Here is a 24,795-nt window from a genome sequence, read left to right as displayed (position 1 = left end):
AACAATCCTCCTCCCTCCTACAGCACATGCTCCATCCTCTTGGGGCAGCCGGTGCATGTTCAAGGTGCAGTCTTGGTGGAAGTGAACCAACAACAATACAATTCTAACTGGGACAGTTCGCAGGGCTGACCACATCAGAGCCATTGACACTGTGGACTGTTCATCATCAGATCAACACACTGAAGAGGCAGAGGACCCAAACCTCATCTGGCTTCAAGTAGACCACTTGCAACATCTGGAGAAGCAGGTAAAATGATCTTGACTTTCTTTGGTAATAAATCTGATAGAAAGGAGGAGGAGTAAAAGGCAATATGTGTCGTACATCAATCAGATGGTTAACATCTGATTGTATTCATCTTTACCTTTGATGCAGTGCCACCTTGTATTTTTAGAAAGTATAGGTAAAAGTGGTTAATAAAAGATGGCTTTGTAATTTATTAATGTGTTTCAGGTGTTACATGTAGTTTTTTCTCTATAATTGAAGATGCTACATTTGTAATGAATACCAATAACAATCATCCAAGCATAAGGCTGTAAATGTATGAAATATGCCAAAACAACTATGTCTATCAAAAGTCTGCAAATGACATACATTGTAGTCTCTGTTTATTTCATACATAGTTATTATGCATAAACACTTACTTTCTCAGCTCTTGATGCAAGCTAACTCCTTCAAATGCTTCAAAGTCATGAGGAGGATTTCAGCAAAGCCATCAACTGGGACACATGCCACTAGAAGCGCTGCAGTGCAAATACGACCCGTTGTGTGATTAACATAACTGGCTCAGACTCAAAGCCTCTGGCAGGAAATTAGCATTATCATATTTCCCTCCATTTGTCTCTGCCCAGTCTGTCAGGAATAAAGTACACAACATTTGTCAGATATGGTCCAGTTTGCAGAGATCTGTGAAACCCTGACTCATCGTTTTTTTCTTACCAACAATTTGTTATAAATGACTATCGTGTTTTAATGAGAATGGAAGAGTACTAGACTATGTTTGGTTGAGTTTTTCACACATCATATATTGTGTTGCCAAATGTTATTGACATTCCTGGCACCTTGAATAAGTGTTGCTTTTTCACTCAGAGGGTGCCGGTAGGAGGTGGCACATGGGCCTACCCTTCAACAAACTTATCAGATGGATGATTTAAATACTGCCTTATCCCTAATCCTTTTATCAAAAAACGTATTTATACGGCTGCTAGTTGGCCATTACTGACATACAAGATTTGTAATGGTATGCAAAGACGTTTAGGCTAATGGGCTAACCTAACAAGCTTGTTTAAACAGTGCAGCTAGTGAGGCATACATCTGCATTGTCCTTGGCTTAAAGTTCCTATAAATGTGCTCAGGACTAACATTCAGATCTGTAATTGATTGGTCAAGATTACAGACATGTGTAGAGGAATGATCACTGTTAAAGGCACCATGACAAACACAGGAGGAGCTCTAATGGGATTGCATGGCTGATCATGGATCAGGGTCGCAGAGATTATCCCACCGCATTCAAACCTTTGAGGTCATCACTGGAAATTAGCCAAATCCCATGCTGGCATGTTCAAAGGGTCAACAGGAGTGACATTAGCAGTCTTCTACAAAAACAATTTGACAAACCAGTGGGCAGCAGAATCCCCAACGCTCTTACTGATTAGTAATAATAATACACTGGCTTTGTAGCATCCTGAAGTTCCCTTTCACAAATCTGTTTGATTGATGCATGGCATGATTGTCCATCAGCACCAAACTGGAATCCAGATTTATCACAACAAGGCTCCATCAACCATAATGTGCTTTCAATCATGTAATTTATGTAATTTTTGTCCATCCCCAATTTTTGTTCAATGCAGTCACTGTAGGTTTTTACAGTTGACACACTGCAGATTGATGAAGCGTTGCATGGACAGCCGAAGAAGAAAAAGAGTACTAAGGTCAGAAAAGGAATCATAGGGATTTGTAAGAGGAATTATAACGGGTATGTAGACCAAAGGAGGACAGGTTGTACATTTAAAACTCAGTAGACAGTGATAGTCTTGCATTAGCCTGTTTCTAAGTTGGCCGTGTCTGAAGTCCTGAAAAGGCTTAGCACACTAAAAACCATGGGGCAATGACCCTTGGGAGATCCTAGGAGAATTTGATTGGCCGAGAGAGGCTTTGGTGTCATCATGAGTGACAAGTTAGCACGCAGTGAATGAAAATTCTAGTAGTACAAATACAGAGAAGTCTGAGGTACAGCTTCATTACTTGGGACTATACGCTTGATAACTAGCTGAAGAAGGACATAGACAAGAGGGAACCTGCAGAGTTAAAGGTAAGCTGGAAAACACTGCTAAGTCTGGATGACAGGGTTGGTAGTAAAGGAGATAATTGTCTTGGAATTTTAGCAATTGGGCATTTAATCTTAATGGAAGCATGGGTTACATTTTATTATATTTGTATCATATTTGTGCCACATGCTGTACTTCAAGGCTGGGTCAAGAAGCTTTGACCCTTTTACAATAAAAAAAAGCAGAAGCACATCTTTCAAAACAGGTGTGCCGGCTTTGTCTTTGAAGCATGCAATCCATGGAAAAGCTTAGCTTACACAAAATGAGTTCCAGACAAACTTGGAGTACATCAAGAATTTAAACAAGCACCAGATGGCAGCTGAAAGGAATCAAGTAAAACTTAATGGATGGGTGGATAGAGCAGACCTGTTGTTTTTGCCTCTTTTTTTTGTACTTGAAATGTATCAGTTGTAAATGGACTGCAACTGTATATTTTTTTTTATCCACCTAAACGCACACTAATACAATGATGGCAACAGAGCTGCCATGCAACGCAATTGCATGTCTTTCAGGAGAAGCATACTCTGAAGGTTCAAGAACATTGGAGCATATGGACAGGATTGTATTCAACCTGTTGCATATCACACCTTTTCCTTTGCCCTCGTCAGTAGTTTGTACCTTGCAATCTGCTGCAACAGGGAAAAATCCAATTTCTTCAAGTATTTGTGTGCAAAGCTGGGTTGACGTGTATGCACGCTTAAATATATTAATTTGCATGCTTGACTGTTTCGGCTCTACACACCAAAGCAATCTGACATAGAGATGTAGCAAGCTTAGCCATATATGTTGCAATCAAACCCTGATGAGCAGTAGGTGTTTTACAACTGACAGGTAAAGTCTTCAAGTCTAAGCTTGCTGTTTATTCTGATGCTATTAAAGTTAACCCCGGCTCTGCATTCTGTTGTTGGAGCAGGATTTGTTATTGGACAGCAAATAAAGACCCAGAGATACTGTAGTTGGCTAGCTCTTTTATAAGCAGCTGCCATTGGAATTTAATGATAACGTCATGAGTACTAGAGTATGCAACTCATGCTGGTGGTAGCTAGTCTTGTCCACAGTTTGAACAAGTAGGTAGTAAAAGCATTTATATCATCTTATTTTTATTTCAACCATGTGATTTGCAGTATTATAAGTGGCTATATGTTGGGCCTTACGAGGTCTGCAGCAAGAGAGAGACACACAGGTTCTTAAATGTCAACAATTATATGGGTCATCACTGTGGTCCTAATTCCCAATAGTCCCCAATCCTTTGCAAATTATAACATCTTCGCTGATCCTCTTTACTTTGGATGTCTAGAGCATTAGGATGTCCGCTTGCCCTTCCCTTATCTTACGTAATGTAACACTTTGTCAGACATGACACAGTTGTCTATAATATTGTTTGTCTCCCTTTCCATCATAGGTTGGGCAGCAAAATGATTCTTCTACTGAGCCTTCTCTGCACCTTGTGCCTGGTTGGTCCCGTTCTAGGCCAGGACATGCCTTATGAGGAATATATGGCCCAGATCCAGGCCTGCCCCAAAGAGTGTCGCTGCCCCCCAAACTTTCCACGCGCTGTCTACTGTGACAATAAAGGCTTGAAGAGCATCCCCAATATCCCCCCTTATACTTGGTATCTCTACCTGCAGAACAATCTCATAGAAGTGCTGTCGGCAGATTCACTACGCAATGCCACAGAGCTGCGCTGGCTGAACATAAATCGCAACAAAATCACCACTGAGGGAGTAAAAGAAGGTGTCCTGAATGCAATGTCTCACCTGGCGCACCTCTACATGGATGACAACCTCTTGTCTTCTGTGCCATCTCCCCTGCCAGCCAGCCTTGAACATCTGCGTCTCTCTCGCAATCGTATCTCCAAGATCCCTCCTGGTGTCTTCAATGGGCTGGAAAAGCTGAACCTCTTGGACCTGCAGGGAAACAAGCTAATGGATGATGATGTTACTGAGGTGAGCTTGAAGGGTCTAAACAGCCTGATACAGATAAACCTAGCCAAGAATCAGCTGAGTCGCATGCCACTTGGCCTACCACCCACCACCACCCAGCTTTTTCTTGATGGCAACAACATTGAGAAGATCCCATCTGGCTACTTCAAAGGCTTGCCGAAAGTGGCATTTCTGAGGCTCAACCACAATAAGCTTGGCAGCAGTGGGGTTCCAAAGAATGTATTCAATGTTTCCAGCATTTTGGACTTACAGCTGTCACACAACCAGCTGACTGAGGTCCCCCTCATTCCTTCAGGCCTTGAGCACCTTCACCTGGACCACAACAGGATCGGAAGTAAGTCTGGGACTTTTTCCCAAAGCTTCTACTTTTCTGAAATGTAGTGATTGATTAAGGCTGCAGATGCATACAGTGTGCATTTCATGCATCCATTGAACAGGATTGTTGATCAGAAAGGGATTCTGTAACGTCATTGTAAGTTTTCTAACGTCAGTCTTCTTTGTGTGTTTACAGATGTTAGTGGCTCCAATGTGTGTCCTGTAGACCTGGAGACTTTGGATGACTCAGTCAATGAAAGTGTTCCTCGACTGCGCTACCTCAGACTGGATGGCAATACAATCAAGCCACCAATTCCCCGGGATGTCATTCTGTGCTTCCGTCTCCTGAGGTCCATCGTCATCTAAAAATGTCATAAGCTTATTTCTGCCTCATCTGTTACACTTGTGAATTTATGCAAAAGAAATGGGTTAAAAGTAATATTTGCATGTTTGGTCAATATTTGACACTTGTTCCCATCAAGTTGTTTTTTTGTTCTGACCAAGGGGAAGGTACATTTTAGATTCCGAAAAATTATTTTCAGTGGAATTTAAATAAAATCTAAAAGAAAGTATAAGATTTGGAACGCATTGGTTTTAATGTTTATTTAGGCTGCAATCTGTTGACTACTAGTTGTGCCTTATGAGGATATAAGCATCTGTATGTACAGTTGACCATGACAATGTGATTTGATTTAGATGAAAAAGGAGATCATCAGACATCTTTCAGCACTCATTATCATTTTTTGAAGAGGAGGGAAAGCTTCTGAATGTAGACAAAATAACGTTCATGTTTTTCTATTTTATTTTAAATTTTTTCGGAAAAAGCTTTGTTTTGTAGACTTGAAGCCAAATCAATAGTGTTGTGTTCTAGTATTGAAGTTTTATATACTTTTCTTATATTACTATCTTCTACAATCATGGATATTAACTGTAGGTAATTTATTTTTATTTAATATCTGAGAAAATTAAGTAGAAACTTAGGAGTCCTGTGAAACCTCATGGCCAACATCACTTAAACTTTTGTCTACAATGCAATAACTGTTTTTTTTTTTTACAATGCCAACACACTTTGTAATTCTGAACATCACTTTTCTGAATAAACTGAGCACGAGATTTCATTTTTAATGTCTCCGATTTTAATAAAACTTCTGAAAAATGAATATTTGCTTCAGTGTCATTTTTTATTTTGCTAATAATGGTGGTAGCATGGGATTTTCTTTTGCCCTTATATTTTGAAACAGTTATTTAAGTAAGTAAAGTTTTCTACCTCATTATATTCAGGATACATTGTTATATGGGGCTTAGTGTTAAGGAAACTATAAGTCAACACACAGTAGATTATCATCCACGTAACACTTTTGCCAAACAAGAAAGTCAATACTTGCCTCCAATTAGATGAATCACTATTTTTAGTGCTTTTCTTGGATGACTTTGACTCAGTTTCCATTACAAGAAATGATTGACTGTTAGGTTGACATGGCCTTGTAATAATAAAATACTAGATTTTCTTTAAGCCTGGGCACTTTTCTTAGTTAAAAAAAAACAACAACATGAAAATAGATTAGTATACGTTTCTCGATTTAGTCTCTCTGTGTCTCTTGTATATTCTACCATCAAATAAACCATAGAGCCAGATGCAGACCCCCCCCCCCCGGAGTGTAAAAAAACACCTGGAGCCACAATGAACCATCATGTGAATAGTTGACTACACATGCATTTGATGGACTTTATAAGTCTGTTGTGACTTCACTCAGCTAATGAATTAAGTTATCCTCTTGTTGATTTTTCACTGTAAAAAAATAATTATTGATCACTTAAAGTGATTTTCCTTTTACCAATTCAAAGCCCCAGAATAAGTGTTACAACAGAACCCGGCTAACAACCAGCGTAAAATCCCCTCTCACGTCCAATTGTGCTTCAAACAGAGTGGACCAACTCTACAGGACTTCTTTGTAACTTGCAATGCACACTGTCATATTAAGTGGACATCAATTTGATGGCAGGATATTTTGGGAAAAATGTTCATTAATTTCTTTGCCTGTTGAGATTTTTCAGCAGAAGAAGAGCCCTGAATATAGATCCCAGTTTATATAGCAGGTGCAGAAGGATGTCTGGCATTCCCAAAAAACGTCCTTTTCCCCTCACTCATCAAAAGGTCTAGAGTTACCACGGGAGTGAGAGTGAGAGAGGTGGGTGGTTGGGAATAAATCATGGCCTTCAAGCTGACAGTGTGAGGCTCGCTAGCAGCATGCTGTGTGTCTATATTTTGTTTTTACAACGGATTCAGAAGTCAACCCATGAGTATATATAGCATCTCATGAAAAGGAAATCCACTTGGGACAGATTTGCCAAAGAACAACTTGCCTTCAGTTTCATTTTCAGTTTTCATAGCTCTTACTCCAGATCAGCTAATGCTCTACACGCAGACTGTTTTGGTATTCCACATGATAGCTAAGATCTGCAGGAAGGGGACAACATTTAGCGAGTGACGGTGAAAAGAAAATGCAGCTTAAACCAAAAGTAAGGGCAGAGGCCGTCCTCCAAGCAGGGACTTCCTCTCAGCACCATGCTAACAGGGGCTCCTCACAGAGCTCCCATTGTGTACACGGGCCCTGTGAATCCCCCCCATACATGAAAGCAACACATGCCAGAGTTTCACTTCAGGAAAAGGCGGACAAATATTTCAGTCTGATTGAGCCACACGCTTAGAAAAATAATGGATACTCTTGTCAGGGGATAAAAAAGGTATTTTGCCATTGGGGGCCTTTGCTCTCTTTTTTCTCTCTGTGTCTGATGTCTGTGTATGTGTGTGTAGTGTTTGAGATGGTTGTGCATGTGGGTGCGGGGTGGGTGCACTCCGAGTGACCAAAAGCAATCTGCTCTGGTCCAATCAGCCTCAGTGCCTAGCTTCGCACATAAGCGGCAGGGCACTCAGGTCTGCCAGTGCGCACAGACCTACACATACACACACCTTCACACTTGTCACATCCACACACACACACATTTTTGCACATTTAAACACACATACATACACACACACACACACCCTCCCTCTTCAAGGCACCCTGCACGACCTCTCACCATTGGCCAAGTCCCGGAGCCCTCAGCATCTCCATCACGGCTGAAGGGACCATTCGGGAAGGCAGGAGACAGAGGTAAGCGTTCTTGGTGCTATCTTTCATGCTCTCTGGTGTGGGGGGGGAAAAGGCAGACAGAGTGGCAAGACTTACCTACAAAAAACACTGCTATCCAGGGTTTTCACAGGGGCCACTTGGCTAATTAGTTAGTGGTGCAGCTGCTTTATTTTGCTTTCTTGGGTTTGGATTTGGGAGCTTCACAGGTGACTGAAAAGTGGATGTCTTTGTTGTCACTCAGCAAGGTTAGCAGTTGTGATACGTCGGCTGGTAGTTTTTTAAGCCAAAGTTTTTGTGATCCAGGTGGGAGTTTTCAACAGGTGTTTTATGGATAGGTGACAAGGACTTTTGTGAGGATTTCAAATCTACAGCACTGTTGGATTTCATGCATGAGTAATGACGCAAAACTTTACTTTCCGATCATATTTGTAAAAAAAGAATTCTGCAATATAATATCCCTTCAATTTCAGGAAATATTATAAGGCTCAAATTTGTTTCATTTTTCACAAACAGAATTATTTCCACATTTTAAATGTTTGGCGTATTAAACATTTTGTCACCTGCCTTATTGAGAATTTCAAGTTACAATGCTACAATGTTGACATTTTATCTAGCAGACACTTTTTTTTTGTGATGTACACCTGAGAGTTAAATGCAACACAAGCAAGGATCTAAAGTTCCTTTAAACTGTTTGAGATAAAAGATACCAGTTAGCAAAGGGTCGTCTGTCAGGTTTGTTTAACGGCTTTGGAGGAGAAAAAAAAGGTAGAATCACTGGATATCAGGAATGCCCAACACGGGGCCAAGCATAACACAGAGGTAGTCTGGAGGCTACACTCATACACAGTTTCCACACACTGCACACTGTGATGGCCTGCATAAAAGCACACCTCTGTCTTTGGTATAGTTCCTTCTTTCAGTGTAACTGTGCAGGATTTCAGAACTGCATGAAAGAAAAATGTATTTCTGTGTGGATGCTAACCAGTCAGCTTGCCTTTTTTGAATATCGTGCACTCAATTCATGTTGGACTTTTTCGAGAAAACTGTAGATATTAATTTGCATAAATAATCCAGCCCTCTGATATCAACAAAGATTTGATTCATGACATGTTTTTTTTTTTTGTTTTATATCTGTCCTCATCCCAAAAATAGCAGCAGAGGTTTCTTAACTTTCTCCCCCTGAAAGATAGGTGTGTTAAGACAGAGTGTGCATCTGTGAGAGGATGTGTCTCACAGATGCGCATGTGTGTGTGAATGTCTACCTGTGTATGTATGTGTGTGTGTGTGTGTGTGTGTGTGTGTGTGTGTGTGTGTGTGTGTGTGTGTGTGTGTGTGTGTGTGTGTGTTTGAGCACCCTCACTGCTGAATGGAGCTTTTCCTTGCAGTCGTAACTCACTGCCATCCTGTCCACAAACCTCGGAGGAATTTGGAGTTTGAGTGCTGAGACAGGCAGCGACCGGGCCTCATAAAGGACCTCTGTAAAAGGTCGAGGGGTAGAGTTAGCTCAGAGACCTGTCTCTCTCTCTCTCTCTCTCTCTCTCTCTCTCTCTCTCTCTCTCTCTGTCCTGCACTCTCCCACTGAGTCTTTTCCTCACTCACTCCATCTAACCCTGAGGGCCAACATCTTGTCCACGTCTCTTGCCATCTCACTCTTTACTTCTCTTCTCCCCTTCCCTCGCTCTCCGTTTCTCTTCCCCAGCCTGGAGGACTTTCTTAAAATCACTTTTTTTTAAATTCAACATCATCTATATCTGAGGCCTGCTCAGAAGTGAAAACACCTGCTATTAGTGTTTGAAATTCCCCTCGGACAGATGACTGTTGCCTAACTCTGCTGTCTCCTGTGCGTGCTAATTAAGCAGTTGTTAGCATATGCTTATCTTATTAGCACATCCAAGCAGGGATTGTCATACATGGACTTTATCAACCTTGCTAAGCTTCATGAGTTCCTCTGAGGAAATGGAAAAGATTTGCAGCAGCTATGTGGGTCATGGCAGTGAATACTAGATCTGCACTTATTGAATATGATACATGCTCATTTTGGATTCAGGTAGAAAAGGACCCTCTTGTCCTGCACCCTCATTTCATGCTAAATGCCAAGAATTTTGATTCATGTTTTTAGGTGTGAAAAGGGAAAAATTTTTTGAAGCTCCAATTTTTTTTATATGGGGCAAACCCACTTCAACTTTTAAACCGTTACCCACAAATCCTACTGGCTGGAAATAGATGTCTTAGAGTTGCTAATCTCTGATGAAAATGTTCCCATGGCTCCTTATCAGATCAACTCTGACTTCTGACCTTTGACACGTCATAGCCGAGCACTGATTTGAGCCAAGATGGTTTCTCCCTGAAGCACTGTACCTCTTGCTTTCATGAGGCCCACGAGCTGTCTGCACCTGAGTAATGAATGTACTGACCTGAAGTGGTGGAACCCAATGTCAAGATTTTTATTATCATTTTATTTTTTTTGTAAACTAGACTGATTATGCAGCCTGTATCATAAAGGCACACTATATTGACCAATGTTTATGACATAGGTTTAGGCTATAGGCTATATGAAGCATATATCTTTAAAAAAAAATGTCAACTTCAACATGTTCATTCCTATCCAGTGTCTTTGATCAAAAAGTAAACAAGAGAAAAGTCCCCTTATAAAGTTGAAAGCCTCTTTAAGAGCCAGATATACGATACATATCTAATTTAGGGTCATGTGAACCTTAATGGCTAAATTGCTAAAATGCTAAAGTAGCCAAATAGCTTCTTAAACTGCTACCAAGTATTGACATCCAAATGTGATTAAAACTGCTGTAGTTTAGAGTACATGTCGCAATTGTCTAGTTTCAGATGTAGGAGTTAAGTATAGGTCAATGATGATCAGTTTTCAGTTGACAGCAGGGGGAGTTTGCTTTGTATCAATATAGCACTAGCCTATAGCTAACACTACAGAGCTCTCATTTAGCTTCTATTTTAAGCTTTGACAACAAATAGAGGCATCTTAGCCGCAGTTGAATGTGTATGCTAACTGCTAACTATGATATGAATATCAAATCGTTTTGTGACTAACCATTCGTTGACCCGTTGATGAGAAGCGTTTTCAGATGTGGGAGCTTCTGCTGCCTCCTCTGATTCTGAGACAGACAACTCAGACATGCACTTTGCTGATTGTTACATGTGCTGTTGGTTTGTTTGGAGCCAGGCAAATGTCAATCAATAAGTGATATGCTCTGATTACAATCTTGGGAAATGATCTAAGGTTTAAACTTAGCTGGGGGGGGGGCACAGGGTGATTTCATTGATTGATTGATTGTTAAGACAGCTTATTCCACAAAGGTATTTGTGGAAGCTTAATTAAGTATGCATTTAAACTATTTTCCAGAGGTTTAAATTTGCATGTATTATCCTTAACTCTATCTGAAATTGTGACTCTTTGAATGCAAATTCCCTGTTGACTTTTCATCTCTCTACTCATGTCAAGGTGGACTATGAGGATGCTCGTGCGGCTCATCTTGGGACTCTTCGTCCTCAAAGCGGTGGTGGCCAGCCCCAGATTTTCCCGACAAGCGGACTTGGACTCATACGACAGTGCCAACTATGATGTGGATCTAGATAACTCAAATTTGGAGAACCAGGATATCTATGACTACGAAGAGGGGCTGACAATTGACGATCCTCAGGTAAGAAACTGTATCTGTCCATAAGTAAAGGCAGAAGAAAATCTTGGGCCAAAAAATTTAATTAACATGCAAACAAAAACTTGGCATGAATTGTACAATGGTCATTTGAGGTTTATATAATGCATTTCTTGTCTTAGTTGTTCATTTCTTAGAGATCTGCAGTCACAGAGTTTGTATTTGGCAGTGCAAGTAAAGGAATATGTTCATTGCCTTTTGCTATGTGTGCTTCCTATTAGCAAGTCCAAAAACTCTGTTTGATCTCTTGATGGGCTAACAAATTTGCTCATAGCCATATTGGCCGGTTTTGAACCGAGGTCAACAAGTTCATGGAGCAGACAGGCTTCCCACTGATACCGACTGGAGCCATTTGGAAAGTAGACAAACAGTTTTCAACTTTATGTTCTATTGAAAGCCAAAATACGTCTTGTACCTTTGCCAGCTCCGTTCCACACAGTTGAATTGACCGGACTGAAATTTCTGCATCTGGAGTTGTTTTTCGGCATGTATTTGAGCAATATTTATGCACAATGATCGGGACATTTCTATTGGAACGGTTGAGTAGGGAATAACTTGTATCATTTTCCAACAGTGTAATATCCTGTTCTGTGAAAGCAAATTTAACACCTGTTCTAAAAAGAGTCACACTAAAGCAGTTTGTGTGCTTTCTGATGCTTATATCTTTTTAAATTCCTCTCAGTTTCTTCTAAGAACAACAGCTTTTAAAAGATGAACAGAGAAGTGTTTCAAACTGGTTGATGGGTTCCAGAAGTTTTCTTTAAATCTGCTCAAGTTGAGTGTGATGTGGCAAGCCTGCAGGGCACGCTGGGCTTGCAAGCTTTAGCCACATTTCATGTTCCTGTTTATAGCGCTTTGTTATGAGGAAATTAGGCCAAGCTATGTCAAGAAAGATGGCACGAGTCGAATATTCCACATCACATTTTCATCAGGCCCCTCCCGAGCCAGGGACTGAAGTTAAACCTGATGTGGACTGAACACACACCACTGCAGTTATCTAACATGAATCTGAAACAAATGCAAATTAAGCAGATCGGACAAGTAGAAACAGTGAATTTATTTTCTCATCCACGGTGGCAAAATGGTAAAACCGAAGCCTTTTGCCTAGGTTTGAACAATTGGATTCTGGTGTGCAAAGCTTTACAGGAGAGTGTAACAGATGGCATTGCTCAGTGTGGGAAGATTGTAATGTGTTGCAGGAGAATGGCTTTGATAATGTCTCTCTGTTAACAAGCCTGGATATGACGCAGCACATTGCATAAGAGTTTGTGGGAGCAGCAAGAGTCGAACAAGCACAATAAGACTCACTAGAATTATTCTCACCCTTATAAAACCCAAAGTTTCGACTCGTAAATGCATTTTGCGTTGAGAAATAACATTTTGTTCTGTTGACAGCACACTTAAAGGTGTCAGATCGACCGGTTGCTTAGGATTATATGGATTTTATTCACACACGCATCAGATGTCAGGGGAAAAGTTAAGCGGTGATGAGCTCCAGGCCTCTGGAATGCTGACTCTTTCCTTTCCAGATCCATCTGTTGGTAGTTCTCTTCTTTTCTTCCTCAGGGCTTTTTTAGCTAAGTAAAGGCTCATTTTCTGTGTTTTCCAAGCAAATCGGCCTCAGTCTGCTGCATTCAAGAACGCTAAATGCTTTAATCACTGATTTAGTTTGGTGTCCTCTTAGTTCGGCAAAACATTTAGTTGAATCACATAACATTTTTCTGGTGATTACCACTTTTGTACAAGTGATGATTGATCCAGCTGTTAAGACTTTGTGAGTGGCATGAAGCCCTAAGAGGGTTTCTGAAGATGTTTGTGATGCTGTTGTAGTTGATTGTATTACTTTATATAGCCTAGAAAGTAGTTATTTTGACTGTTACCCACATTCCTATTTGTGTTCCACCTGAAACATCTAAAAAAAACAATTTAGCCTACAAGCTACATCAATTTATCCAATCATTATGATCACAATCTTGTCCATTTATGAGAGGTTTGATACCACTTTTATGTCTGGATATGTGGTTAAATATGAAGCTATATCCAGGCGCCATTTAGCTTAGCTTAGCATAAAGACATTGCATGTAAGCCTGTGGACACATCTTACTTTAACCCTATTTAATTGTATGCTATAAGATTTATAGATCAGGCCAGATTGTTAGCTTGAGTTTTTATGTTGGGAAAGGGGTCTATTCCAATGACATTTGATTAGAAAATTCATAGCTATTACATGCAGATCGTTAGCCTAGCACTGCAAATTGGAGCGCAGCTAGCCATGCATGTCGTAGGCTTCCTGGGCCTTGTCATCACACCAAGGTTGTCAGGCCACTCTGGTGCAGACTTTGGGAACTAACCAAAACATATTTACCAAGCTGACTGGAACTCTAACTCATGACTTGGATTTGGTATCTTAAATGTGACTCAACTTTATGAAGATTTTTCGAGATATTATTCATCTCGACAGTTTTTGTGGATAAATCACGAGATTATGTCCTAAAACTACCTAACTATTTTTTCTCTTGTAGCTAAAACTTTCCAAACCCTGATGAATGCATTTACTGATTTATTTGCTATACACTACAGCTGCACGTTATGTTGATGCTCACATTCAACGTGTCTCCCTGTGCATTCTGTATTCCCATGCTGTTTCCAGACCTTTTTTTTTTAGTATTTTTGGTTGCCAGCCTTTCGCCTCTTCTCTCTCTTGGGATTATGTGTTTGTTTTGGGGTAAGGGGGAAATGAAGGGGAGAGCTGCAGCAAGCTAACTCTGTGCGAGACTTTTCAATGGCCTACCTTGTTGTAACTCAAACTGTGTCTCTGCCAAGCATTAAAATGTGACTTTCAGTGTTGGATGCTTCGTTGCTGCTTTTAACCTCTTTGCAAGGCTTTTATTCAGTTATATTTCTTGCTAGCCATCCCTTTAAGGCAGAATTTGGTTTGGTTTGATTGGTTGTCTTGATATACTTTCATATTTAAGACATCCTGGCTTAATATCCTTTGAAATGTGGTTTAAAGTAGCTGAAAGACTCAAATATGGATTCTTGCGGCTACCATGTGTGTCTTGGTTCCACAAGGACCATTCCCTTTCTGCAGGGTTGAGTCTTCCTTGTTGGCTGTAAGAGTGTCAGGTATACCTGTGGCGGTATGTGGGGGTTCATTGCCCTCGTCTGGAGAATGATAGAACTGCAGGTTTGCTCAAACACTAAAGCATCAGTAAGCAACTGGAATGAGTGTAAAGTAACTATAATACCTGATGGACATAGCTGAAGGTGTTCATAGAGGAACCAAAAAGCACTTTATCTTAAAGCTTGGCTGGTACCACAGAGTTGTCTTTAAATTTACTTCCCAACATGGATTAAGTTGCTGTCCTCATTGATAAGAGTGGTGCTAAGTATTGTTTATGTGGTAATTTGATATTTTAAAATGGTTTTAGTTGGTCAAGCTCCTTAGTTCATCAAAATGCACCCTGAACTTACTTCAATCAGGCTGAGCATTTGACACAATTTCCAATTATAATGCTGTTTGATAATGGGGAATAGTTGAAAACCTTTCAATAAAGACTGCATGATTAATTTTTTTAAAATGTGGTTTGATTGAAAACACACCTTCCTGTCCTCTCAGGACAGTCACATGCAAGCACCCCTTGATTGTGTAATTCATAACAACAAAGAGAACACAGAGTTCTAATCTGAATCCATATGAAGAGTGGAAAAGAGAGGTATTTTTTACTATCACACAAGATTGATATTGCCTACCTGCTACCTTGGAGAAAAAAAACATTTCAGAATAAGAATCAGAAAGTGCATGTACACTACGACAGAAATGTCCTCTGTGGCCTTTCATTGAGTTTGCAGCCAAGTGTGGTCATTGCGGTCTGAACTCTAAAGCTATTTCACCTGAATACATTGCTGCCATCTGGTGGTGGGGGTTCTTGCATCAGTCCTTGACAAAGTAATATCCCAATATGAGTTTTTATGTGTGCCTTTTGATAGCTTAATTCATTTAATATGACACTGAATATAGTATATTTAATGTCACAGACAATGGAGAAATATCAGTTTTTCTATACTAGTTCTCCACAAGACAAAAAACAAGTATTCATTTTTGTACAAGATCTTATCAACCATTCTGGTCAAATTAGATCAGCAGGGAAAATGTTACCGTATTAGTCCTATGATGATCACCAATTGTATTTTTGAAGATGCATATAGATAGAATGAATGGAAAGTGTTAAACATGCGTTTTTAACATATTTGCTTAGCATGGACTACATAGACATCGGGGTTTAAAAAGACACAGATGCCAGTGTAGTATGGATAAAGGTGTCATCCATGTTGACAGTTATCAAAGTGACTTTAATGCAGCGGCCCTGTCCTGAAGAAAAAAAACATTCTGTGACTCTTTTCCTTACTTCTGGAGATTAGTCCGATTTCAAATTGACTCACTGCTGCTGTCTTTCCCTCAGATAGAGATTGGAACGCTGGCCCCACCTGACTATAACTACCCTGTTCCTGAGACCTCGATTGAAGAGGAGGCAGAGGAGGAGGAGACAGAGGAGGAAGAAATGCCCTTAAAACCCCAGCTGGTCCCTCAGGGCTCAGGGGGATCTGGGGTTCTTATGGGCCCAGACACACAGAAAGGTCTGAAAAAGCACTAACCTTTAGAATTTCTCAAACATTAAAAAAATGGTTTCTCAATATCAGAAATTAACGTGGCGGAGGGGGGGCCCTGCTTGAGCTATAAAAGCAGAACCAAGGATCGAAAACAAAGATGCACCAATCTATTCCTCACAGTCTTGTCTGCGACAATCATCTTTTCATGTGCATGTCTTCCATTTAACTAGCTGCTAATGGTTAAATGTGTTATTTTCAACCATGTGGTGTCCATTTCTTTCCAACTGCTTAACATAATCATCATTATAATCTCCAAACCTGATCAATGATCCATTTCTGTGTCATCTGTGTGTGTTTAATAATACCTAATCTTGTCTCTAACAAGAGGTGGAGCTGCGTCTGCCGCCCATTGACATCCTTCATGTCTCCGGGGACTTTGGAGGCTCTGTAGGGTCTGGAACCTCAGGAGCTTCTGGGGTTTCTGGGTCTGGAGGCTCAGGGGACCTCCTGGTCTCCGGTGCCTCTGGGGGTTCCGGTGATATTGTGCTGATATCTGGAGCCTCAGAGGAACTCCTCAGCTCAGGGGGATCTGGGGAATTCTTGGTAGGTGGGGATCTCCTGATATCTGGGGATCTCTCGGGATCAGGGGCGACTTCCGGAGCCTCTGGTTCTGGAGGGGTTCCAATTGAACTCCCCCTGGGCTCTGGAGGTTCTGGGGACCAGTCTGGTTCTGGGTTTTCCGGAGATCTCTTGATCTCAGGGGCTTACGGAAGCTCTGGGGTTTCTGGGTCTGGTGAGTCTGCGGACTCAGGGATAACATTTATTTCTGGAGGTTAGTACTTTCAAAGGAAAGATAGTAAGGCAAAAATAACCTGTCTAATCTATGTGGTTCATGTCAATCTATTGTCTTAAATTCCATTTAACTGTGTTAAATGTTGATTCTTTTGCTTGTCATCTTACTTTTTTGTTCAACGTTGTGCTCTTGTATTTGTGTTACTGATTATCATAACCCTAACCTGATGTCTCACCTAAAATGTGAGTGTGATTGATTGATTGATTGATTGATTGATTGATTGATTGATTGATTGATGGGTTGATTGATTGTCTATCTCACCCCTCACCGCCCCCTGATTTCATGCCTCCTAACCCCAACCATTGGCTCTAACAAGAGGAGGAGCTGCCCCTCATTCCTGGTACTATCCCCAGCGAGGCCTCGGGTGCTTCCGGGGACTTCTCAGGTGCTTCAGGAACCTCAGGGGCCTCTGGGGATTTCTCTGGAGACTCAGGTGTCTCTGGAGCTTCAGGTGTCTCTGGCTCTGGAGACGCAGAGGTCCCTGAGGTAACCCTGATACCTGACATTGATAAAGGTCAGTATCTGATCTAGACTAGTGTGAGATATGTCATTGGCAGGGCTAAACTAACTCAAGTCCATACCTGACAAGCCAAGAAGTATACCAAAAAGGGAAGACTTTGAACAAGGTGCCAGTGCTGATTCAGGGCAGGAACCCATTACATTTGGTTATTAGCCAGACCGTATTTGTCAGCTTGGGATTTCTTGTCTTCAACTCGATGCTTCTTTGGTTGGAGCAGCCGTAAAGATACCCCGCAAAGTTACAAATTTGTAGTAGGGTTTCTGTTCAGGTCTATCATGCACAATTATGTCATTGAATAAATGCAATATATATTCCAGATGCTTGTTTTACAGTGGAATGGACGGCTAGTTTAATGAGGGTGAACATAGTTGTAACTCAATCATCTTTGTTAGTTTCTTGTTCTAAGATATAATACTCAGAACATTGCAATATTTTTTTTGCATTAACTGGCTCCAGAATTGGCACCTAGATTTTAGAAAATGGATTTTACCATTACTTGAGCAATGATTTCAGCTATTCACTGGATTGACTATTTTCTCATAAACACTGAAGTCCACTGTTGTTATCTAGTGTTGTAGCCCACAGTGGAGTCAACTGATTCTCCAAGACAAAACTTATTTGAGCCTGCTTCCTTAAAACGAGTTTGGTGTGCTTATCTAACAAGCAAATTTTCATAACCACTCAGCAGATCACATTTTCATGTTAACACCAAAACCAACAGTTGGTTAACAATGCTAATGAGCTTTATGTTACTTACAACAGAGGCAAACAGTCGACTTCTGATTGCCAAATGTCCTTTTCTATGTCCATGCTATTCTAACCTGTTTCTTTAACACCTAATCTTGTCTCTAACAAGAGGAGAGGCTGCTTCCGACCACACCAGAAACCCCTCAGGAGGGTACTGGTGGTGTAGAAGGGTCAGGGAGCTCTGGAATGCCAGAGCCCGGTGAGCCTGACGAGCCAGATGAGCCTGTGGTTGACAGGACAGGTCAGTATTGAACAACAGAGGAATTTGACTCAAAGACGCATGATGACGAAAAACTCGTCTGATATTCACTAATAAGTTTAGAACTTTCACTTTATTTTATCTTTCCGCCAACGGAAATGTGTGATAAGGCTCCTGCACTAGGTATTTAATTCCAACATCCAATTCTTATTGCTTATGCTTCACCATAAAACATGGACGTTTGGTACAACATGATTAACCATATTTTCTTTTTTTTTTTTACCCCACAGTTAGTGTTTACTTGATTAAGTAATGACTCAATAGAGAAACCTTCCCCAAATCTATTATAGGATTGTGATTGGCTAGATTAAGGCCAGGTCAGCTGGAAATATGCCTGTGTGGGATTGGTTAGAAAAATGGGACTATAGCTGCCCCATATTACATCAACGATTGGGGTTGGCCTGACCAAATCAAGGTCAGCTGGAAATCTGTCTGAACAGGAGGGGTACCAGGTGTATCTACGAGGGCAATTTTTTTTTTTTTTTAAGATTTATTTTGGGGCTTTTTGTGCCTTTATTGGAGAGACATGACATTGGATAGAGCCAGAACTCGGGGCGAGCAACTACTGCAACTGTACATGGGACGTGCAATCGAACCACTCTGCTACCAGCACCCATACAAGGGCAAACTAATCCTGAGTTTGCTAAGTCATCTGCTTCCAACGATTATAAGAAGCAGTGTCTGTTGGAAAACTTTTCCATGAATAATGACCTTTTGGATATTTTGAGAGTTAGAGGCTGATTGTACTAATAGCCAACTTTATGTTTACAAATACAAAGAACCTCTTATTCATATCTTATTTTCTCCTCTTTTCTTGATCACCCTCGCTATCTATTACTCCAGATATGCCCACTTGCTTGCTGTGCACATGCCTTGGCGGTTCGGTCTACTGTGATGACTTGAAGCTGGATAGTGTACCACCTCTTCCCAAAGACACCACTCACTTCTATGCTCGCTACAACAGAATCACCAAGATCAACAAGTCAGACTTTGCCAACATGAGTACGTATTCTGTTTGAACAAAAAAAAAATCATGAATATTGAATCAGGAGTTTACGTCGCTATCAGTGTTTCAGAGTGGAGACTTTCACTTTCTTCCAGACAAGCTGAAGAGGATCGACTTAACCGCCAATGAGATCAAGTCCGTCGATGACAGAGCTTTCATGGGTATGCCTCAGCTGGAGGAGCTGGTGATTCGAGAAAATCATATCTCACAGCTGCCTGCCCTCCCAGAGACCATGAGCCTGATCGATGCCAGCCATAACAACATTGGTACCAAAGGTATTCACAGAGAGGCCTTCAAGGTACGTACACCTCATAGTGTGTCCAAAATCACTTACTCATTCACTACACCCTATGAAGTGAGTTTGAGGATTATAAAATGAGCTCATGGACACAATTTAAAAAATGGGTTAGGCCTGAACGTTTTGTTTGCTTCAAAGATAACATATTGTGTTTGACCTGCCAATTTATCTTAAGTCATGCATTGCTTATCTTGGTCACAATATTTGAAAAATTGATCTACAGGTATATAAAAACATATTCATATCAAAGATGTTTCTGATTATGTTCATTAAAAAAAGTAACATCTACAGATCTGTCTCATACGTCTTCTTTAAATGAAGATCTTGTATTGTTGGAATAATGACATCCAAAGGCCATCCACTACTAACGTCTGTCTTCTCATTTTATTCAGGATATGACTAGCCTGCTGTACCTGTACCTAACAGACAACAACGTTGACTACATCCCAGTGCCTCTACCAGACAGCCTGAGATCTCTACACCTACAGGTATTTCTGCTTTTCTTTGACTTTGAAACTCATAGTTACTTTCTACAATTCTATTCTACAATTCATTTAGCGGACACTTTTATCCTTCATTGTCAGATAATGACATAAGGTTTATATAATGACATTAAGGTAAGGAAGTAAGGAATTATTCATGATTTCAGGTCCTGTGTACTGACACAGGTGTGTTCACTTGTTTGGTCTGATTGAAGTGGATGGCACTTTGCTAAAATTACTTGATGTCACTACATATATGAACGAATAAGAATGATAAAGAGAGGTGTAACTGTTCCCACTCAGGTTGATGAGAATAAATAAAAGATGTCAGAGAGCTGTCAGTCAAACTCAAACACAGCCACATGGTCCTGGCAGGTAGACTGATTAAAAAGTAATTGCAGATACCTGTGGACTCTGACATCAAACAAACTAAAACATATTTTACCATGAGGTTTAAATATCAGTTACCTAATGAAACAACTGACTGTACCGCCTACTAACCTCTCCCTTCACACTTCAGTCCAGTTTCTAAGAATCTAATTCATAAAAATGATAATAAAATAGTTTGATTCAAGCCAGTCTCATGGAGATGGATGTGATATCTCATGGTGGTGAGCTCTCATTTTGTACCCTCCTCTCTCCTCCGCTGCAGCGAAACAATATTCAAATGATGCACGAGGACACGTTCTGCAACCTGAAAGACTTCAACTACATCAGAAACGCACTGGAGGACATCCGTCTGGACGGCAACCCCATCAACCTCAGCAGGACCCCGCAGGCTTACGTCTGTCTGCCACGCATACCCATCGGGGATCTAATCTAACCACACGAATACCTTCCCCTCTTGCACACATTTTTGTACATATGCACACACACACAACCACACACGCAGACCATCCGTCACTCCTCAAACCATCAATAAAAATTAAGTGTTTTTCAAAACTGATGCTGCTGACGGAGAGAGATCAGTAAAACCGTTTGGATTCCATGTTGCTTAAACATCAACAAACAAATGATTTGTCAGTTTCTGGTGATCAAGCTCACACACACTGCCCAAATGCATCGTCTTCCTGTAACTCCTGTCATTTTCAGCCAGGTATAAAATGAAACTGTCTATCTTGTTCCCTCACTTGTCAAAACCCATGCACACACACACACACACACACACACACACACACACACACACACACACAAGGACTTTTCTAAAACACCAAACTTTTCCGCAACTCGATAAAGAGGAGTCGACTCGAAGCATTGGGGAGAATTCATCAGTTTATTAAAAAAAAACCCTCACATGTATGTTTCTTTTTGAGTGTCTGTTCATGACTGGTACAAAAAAAAAAAAAAATCAAGAACCAGTAATATTTGTTTAAATATTTTTGTTTTGTAAAAAATAATATTAATATTAATAACAAATCTAACATTTTTTGAAACTGTATACTAGCAAACTTATTGAAGCTGGAGCTTAATGAGAGGCAGATTGAGTATCTAATGCAATAAAAGACGCATTTAAACACATTCACTTGTTGTAAAGTCTGTACTGTAATATAAAAATATACATTCCAGAAAAGATTTTTTTTTTTTTTTTTTTTTTACATTAACTGTTATATTTGGCCGAGAAGATTTCAAAAAGTAACTTTTTTGAAAGGTGTGCAAAAGCCCAAACCAAAGACTCTAATGTTTAGAAGCAATCAGATGAGACTATTGTTTGCTTTGGGAGGGGGGGTGGGGGGGGTTGTTGATTTTGTCGATGGGGTAAAATGCTATTAGCTTGCTATTGTGTGCTCTGTATGGAATAACCACAAGTGAATAAAGTTGTTTTGAAGACCTCTCTGAACAAGGAGTGGCTCAACGTTTTCATTGACAACCTAGAGGTCGAGGGGGGAAACTGATTCTTCTCGGAGACTTCCTGTGCGGGGGAAAAGCAAAAGAACTTTTGTAGAAATGAAAACACAAATCAAAAATTTTCAATGAGTTTTTCAAACGAGTTGAGGAACCTCTCCTTCCTGTCGATGTTGTCTGAGTCGTTCGTTTTGCTGCCGTCCTCTGTGACGTCCCCGGTCCGCTCTTTGGGTACAAAAAGTCTCTCCAGTCTGGCTTTCTCTCGCCCAAGAGCCAGCCGGTCCCTGCTCACTGCGGCTCTGTCCCTCTCCAACGACGCCTTCTCCCTTTCCAACAGCGCCTTTTCTCTCTCAACTGTCGCCCTCTCTCTCTCCAGCGCGGCTCTTTCTCGGTCCACAGCAGCAATCTCCCGATCCAACACGGCCCTCTCCCTCTGCAGCACCATCCGTTCCCTCTCCATCACCTCTTTCTCCCTTTCCATCAGCAGCCTCTCGCTGTCCATCATGTCCCTCTCATTGTCCACCTCTTGGATGATGCGATCCATTTCCTGGCTTCCCTCGTGCGCCACGTCCTCCTCCCCGTCCTCGTCTCCATTCAGGGAAACCTCAATCTCGGGCCCGCCCACCAAAGAAGCCGTAGAGGAGTTCAAAACCATTGAAAGCTTCCTCTTTCTGGGGTTGGGGTTCGCTGTCAAAAAATCCTTGTTGTTTTTGTCAACGGGGAAGGCCTTGAGGATGGGGGCGTTGCCTTCCAATCGACCCTCCATGGCGTCGTCCATCAGTTTGTAATGAGGCCAACTTTCAGGGAACAATCTGACCCCATCCGGAGGGTTCTTTAGGAGCTGCAGAACCAGAGAAAGAGCAACAACTCAATAAGGAGATCTTTTAAGAGCGTTTGATTCATGTCAGGGAAATATTTAAGAACAATTGCACCTTGTATTTCTTTTTCAGGTTTTCCCATTTTTTGGATGCCTGGCTGTGGGTCATCTTGTGCTGCAAGTTCATGTGTTTTAGGATGGCCCTGAAAATATAAACATTTTAAAAGCACGGGTTTAATCAATCAAATACCTTCACATTTATTGTCACATATTTTGATATTCTGATGTTGTCAAAATAATAAACAAACTTGTTAATGTCAGCGTCATCCAGGTAAATAATTAAACAAACAATTAAATAAGCAGTTTGTATCTATTGGGCTTTAGTTGGTTTTTCAAACTTTGATGAATAATTGATGCTTTGATTGATCAAGGCAACGACTGAAAGATTAAGCATTTATTTCATTACTCATTATAAATTGATGTCTTACAATGTTCATTATGATCCATGAGCTTTTTGAGTAGGTAAATTTGTTAAAATTTGAAAACAGATAATGTCATAGGGAAACCTCCATCTAGGCCAGGGATGGGCAACTTTGGTCACAGCAAGGGCCACATTCATTTAATTCTCACTGCCAGAGGGGCCAAATTGTAGAATACAAAAACAATTACAGTCAATTATGTCTCAAATTTAACTCAACACATGCCAGTGATCAAATATTATTATGGACATATTTCTGGTTTTCATGATTTCATGGCAGATTTAGTCATGTTTTCTTCATGTTCCCGATTAATTGATGTGTAAAAATTGACCTGAGGGGCCACGTTGAGGGTTGATGGGGGCCCACCCCTGATCTAGGCAGACAGAAAACGTGACATGCAAAACAGTGGATATTAGTCCAGTATTTATATTAAAATGAATTTAAAAAGAAACACACATTAGCAATTCAGCATTAGAAAGTTACAGGAGTTTTGTAAATTAAAGGTATGAGAGAAGAAGAAGGAAAAAAAAAAAAAGATGCTGCAGAATCGATAAGGAGATGTTCACACACTAAATGTATCTCATGCTTGTTTACCTCCAGGCCCACATGGAAGTATTTCTTTTTCCAGAGAAGAGGTATTTATTTGAAACCCTCAGCTTCACAAAGTCTTCAGTTTCTTTTGAATTCACTAGGAGGGAGAAAGAGAAAAAAAAAAAAAAACAAGTAAAATGACTGAACTGATAAAACAAGAACACTAACTTATTCACTTTTTTTTTTATAATTGAATGAAGGCGTGCTTGTTCAGTAGCCTACTTTAGCAGTGGAGATCACTTGCTAGCTTCATTTAAGTGTGACGTTTCTTGTTCACTTACTCACTTTTATACGTGAAGTCGGAGACACTGACTTGATCATAAGTGGTGCTCGTGTAAGCGTGATCCTGAAATTCCATTTTCGCAGTTTTCCCCCCTGTTCTTCGTTTAAGGCTTTTTGTGAAGTGCCCTTCGTAGGACAAGACTGCTTAGTGCTTTCCTACTTGCTTTAGACGGGTCCTTTCTTCTTCTTCTTCCTCGACTGGAGTGGCAGTAGGAAAACCACACAGAACTCGAGGGCGCATTACCGCCACCTACCGGACTGGAGTGCGGAGGAAAAAACATCGGCAGAATAAATAATGAATAAATTAAAAGAGAGAAACGTCTTTTAAATTATTTTAAATTCCATTTTTTTTTTTTTTGAATGTGCCCCCCCCCTACACACACACACACACACACACACACACACACACACACACACACACACACACACACAATACTCGTACACCTCTATGTATCTATTTAGTATGAAGTTATGACACTTTGACCGTGTATTAAAACAATTACATTCATTTTGTTGTTACTAACTCCCTTACATGTTTATGTTTACAACTACTAACTTGTTTACAACTACTAATTTGTCCTTGACTTACACGGTCTGTTGTTTTA

At 40.6% G+C, this 24,795-nt stretch overlaps 3 protein-coding genes across 6 annotated transcripts; 2 read left to right on the top strand and 1 right to left on the bottom strand.

The window, feature by feature from the left end:
• Positions 1 to 5,297, top strand: kera (keratocan). Of its 2 annotated transcripts, none has more exons than XM_061029812.1 (3): positions 1 to 247; positions 3,728 to 4,602; positions 4,780 to 5,297. In XM_061029812.1, exons 2-3 carry the CDS (start codon positions 3,741 to 3,743, stop codon positions 4,947 to 4,949), a joined length of 1,032 nt encoding a protein of 343 aa, XP_060885795.1. In that variant the 5' UTR covers positions 1 to 247; positions 3,728 to 3,740; the 3' UTR covers positions 4,950 to 5,297. The 2 variants fall into 2 exon arrangements, with proteins under 2 accessions (XP_060885795.1, XP_060885794.1); XM_061029811.1 differs by lacking the exon at positions 1 to 247 and adding an exon at positions 2,152 to 2,309.
• A 2,159-nt stretch (positions 5,298 to 7,456) lies between these two features.
• Positions 7,457 to 21,771, top strand: epyc (epiphycan). Of its 2 annotated transcripts, XM_061029800.1 has the most exons (10): positions 7,457 to 7,738; positions 11,190 to 11,388; positions 15,867 to 16,041; positions 16,400 to 16,846; positions 17,184 to 17,381; positions 18,244 to 18,375; positions 19,237 to 19,395; positions 19,495 to 19,697; positions 20,090 to 20,185; positions 20,832 to 21,771. In XM_061029800.1, the coding sequence occupies exons 2-10, from the start codon at positions 11,197 to 11,199 to the stop codon at positions 21,000 to 21,002; spliced, it is 1,773 nt and encodes a 590-aa protein (XP_060885783.1). In that variant the 5' UTR covers positions 7,457 to 7,738; positions 11,190 to 11,196; the 3' UTR covers positions 21,003 to 21,771. The 2 variants fall into 2 exon arrangements, with proteins under 2 accessions (XP_060885783.1, XP_060885784.1); XM_061029801.1 differs by lacking the exons at positions 16,400 to 16,846; positions 17,184 to 17,381; positions 18,244 to 18,375 and having other exon boundaries at positions 7,473 to 7,738.
• On the bottom strand, positions 21,434 to 24,368 carry si:dkeyp-38g8.5 (uncharacterized protein LOC568385 homolog). 2 transcript variants are annotated; one of them, XM_061029814.1, is made up of 4 exons: positions 24,194 to 24,368; positions 23,912 to 24,005; positions 22,954 to 23,041; positions 21,434 to 22,862 (listed from the first exon to the last, which is right to left on the bottom strand). In XM_061029814.1, exons 1-4 carry the CDS (start codon positions 24,264 to 24,266, stop codon positions 22,137 to 22,139), a joined length of 981 nt encoding a protein of 326 aa, XP_060885797.1. In that variant the 5' UTR covers positions 24,267 to 24,368; the 3' UTR covers positions 21,434 to 22,136. The 2 variants fall into 2 exon arrangements, with proteins under 2 accessions (XP_060885797.1, XP_060885799.1); XM_061029816.1 differs by lacking the exon at positions 23,912 to 24,005 and having other exon boundaries at positions 24,194 to 24,321.
• Positions 24,369 to 24,795: the final 427 nt, after the last annotated feature.

This window comes from Labrus mixtus, chromosome 22 (assembly GCF_963584025.1).
Source record: "Labrus mixtus chromosome 22, fLabMix1.1, whole genome shotgun sequence".
Classification (NCBI taxonomy): domain Eukaryota; kingdom Metazoa; phylum Chordata; class Actinopteri; order Labriformes; family Labridae; genus Labrus; species Labrus mixtus.
Note: the sequence above shows the minus strand (reverse complement) of the source record. Positions and strands in the feature narration are given on the sequence as shown.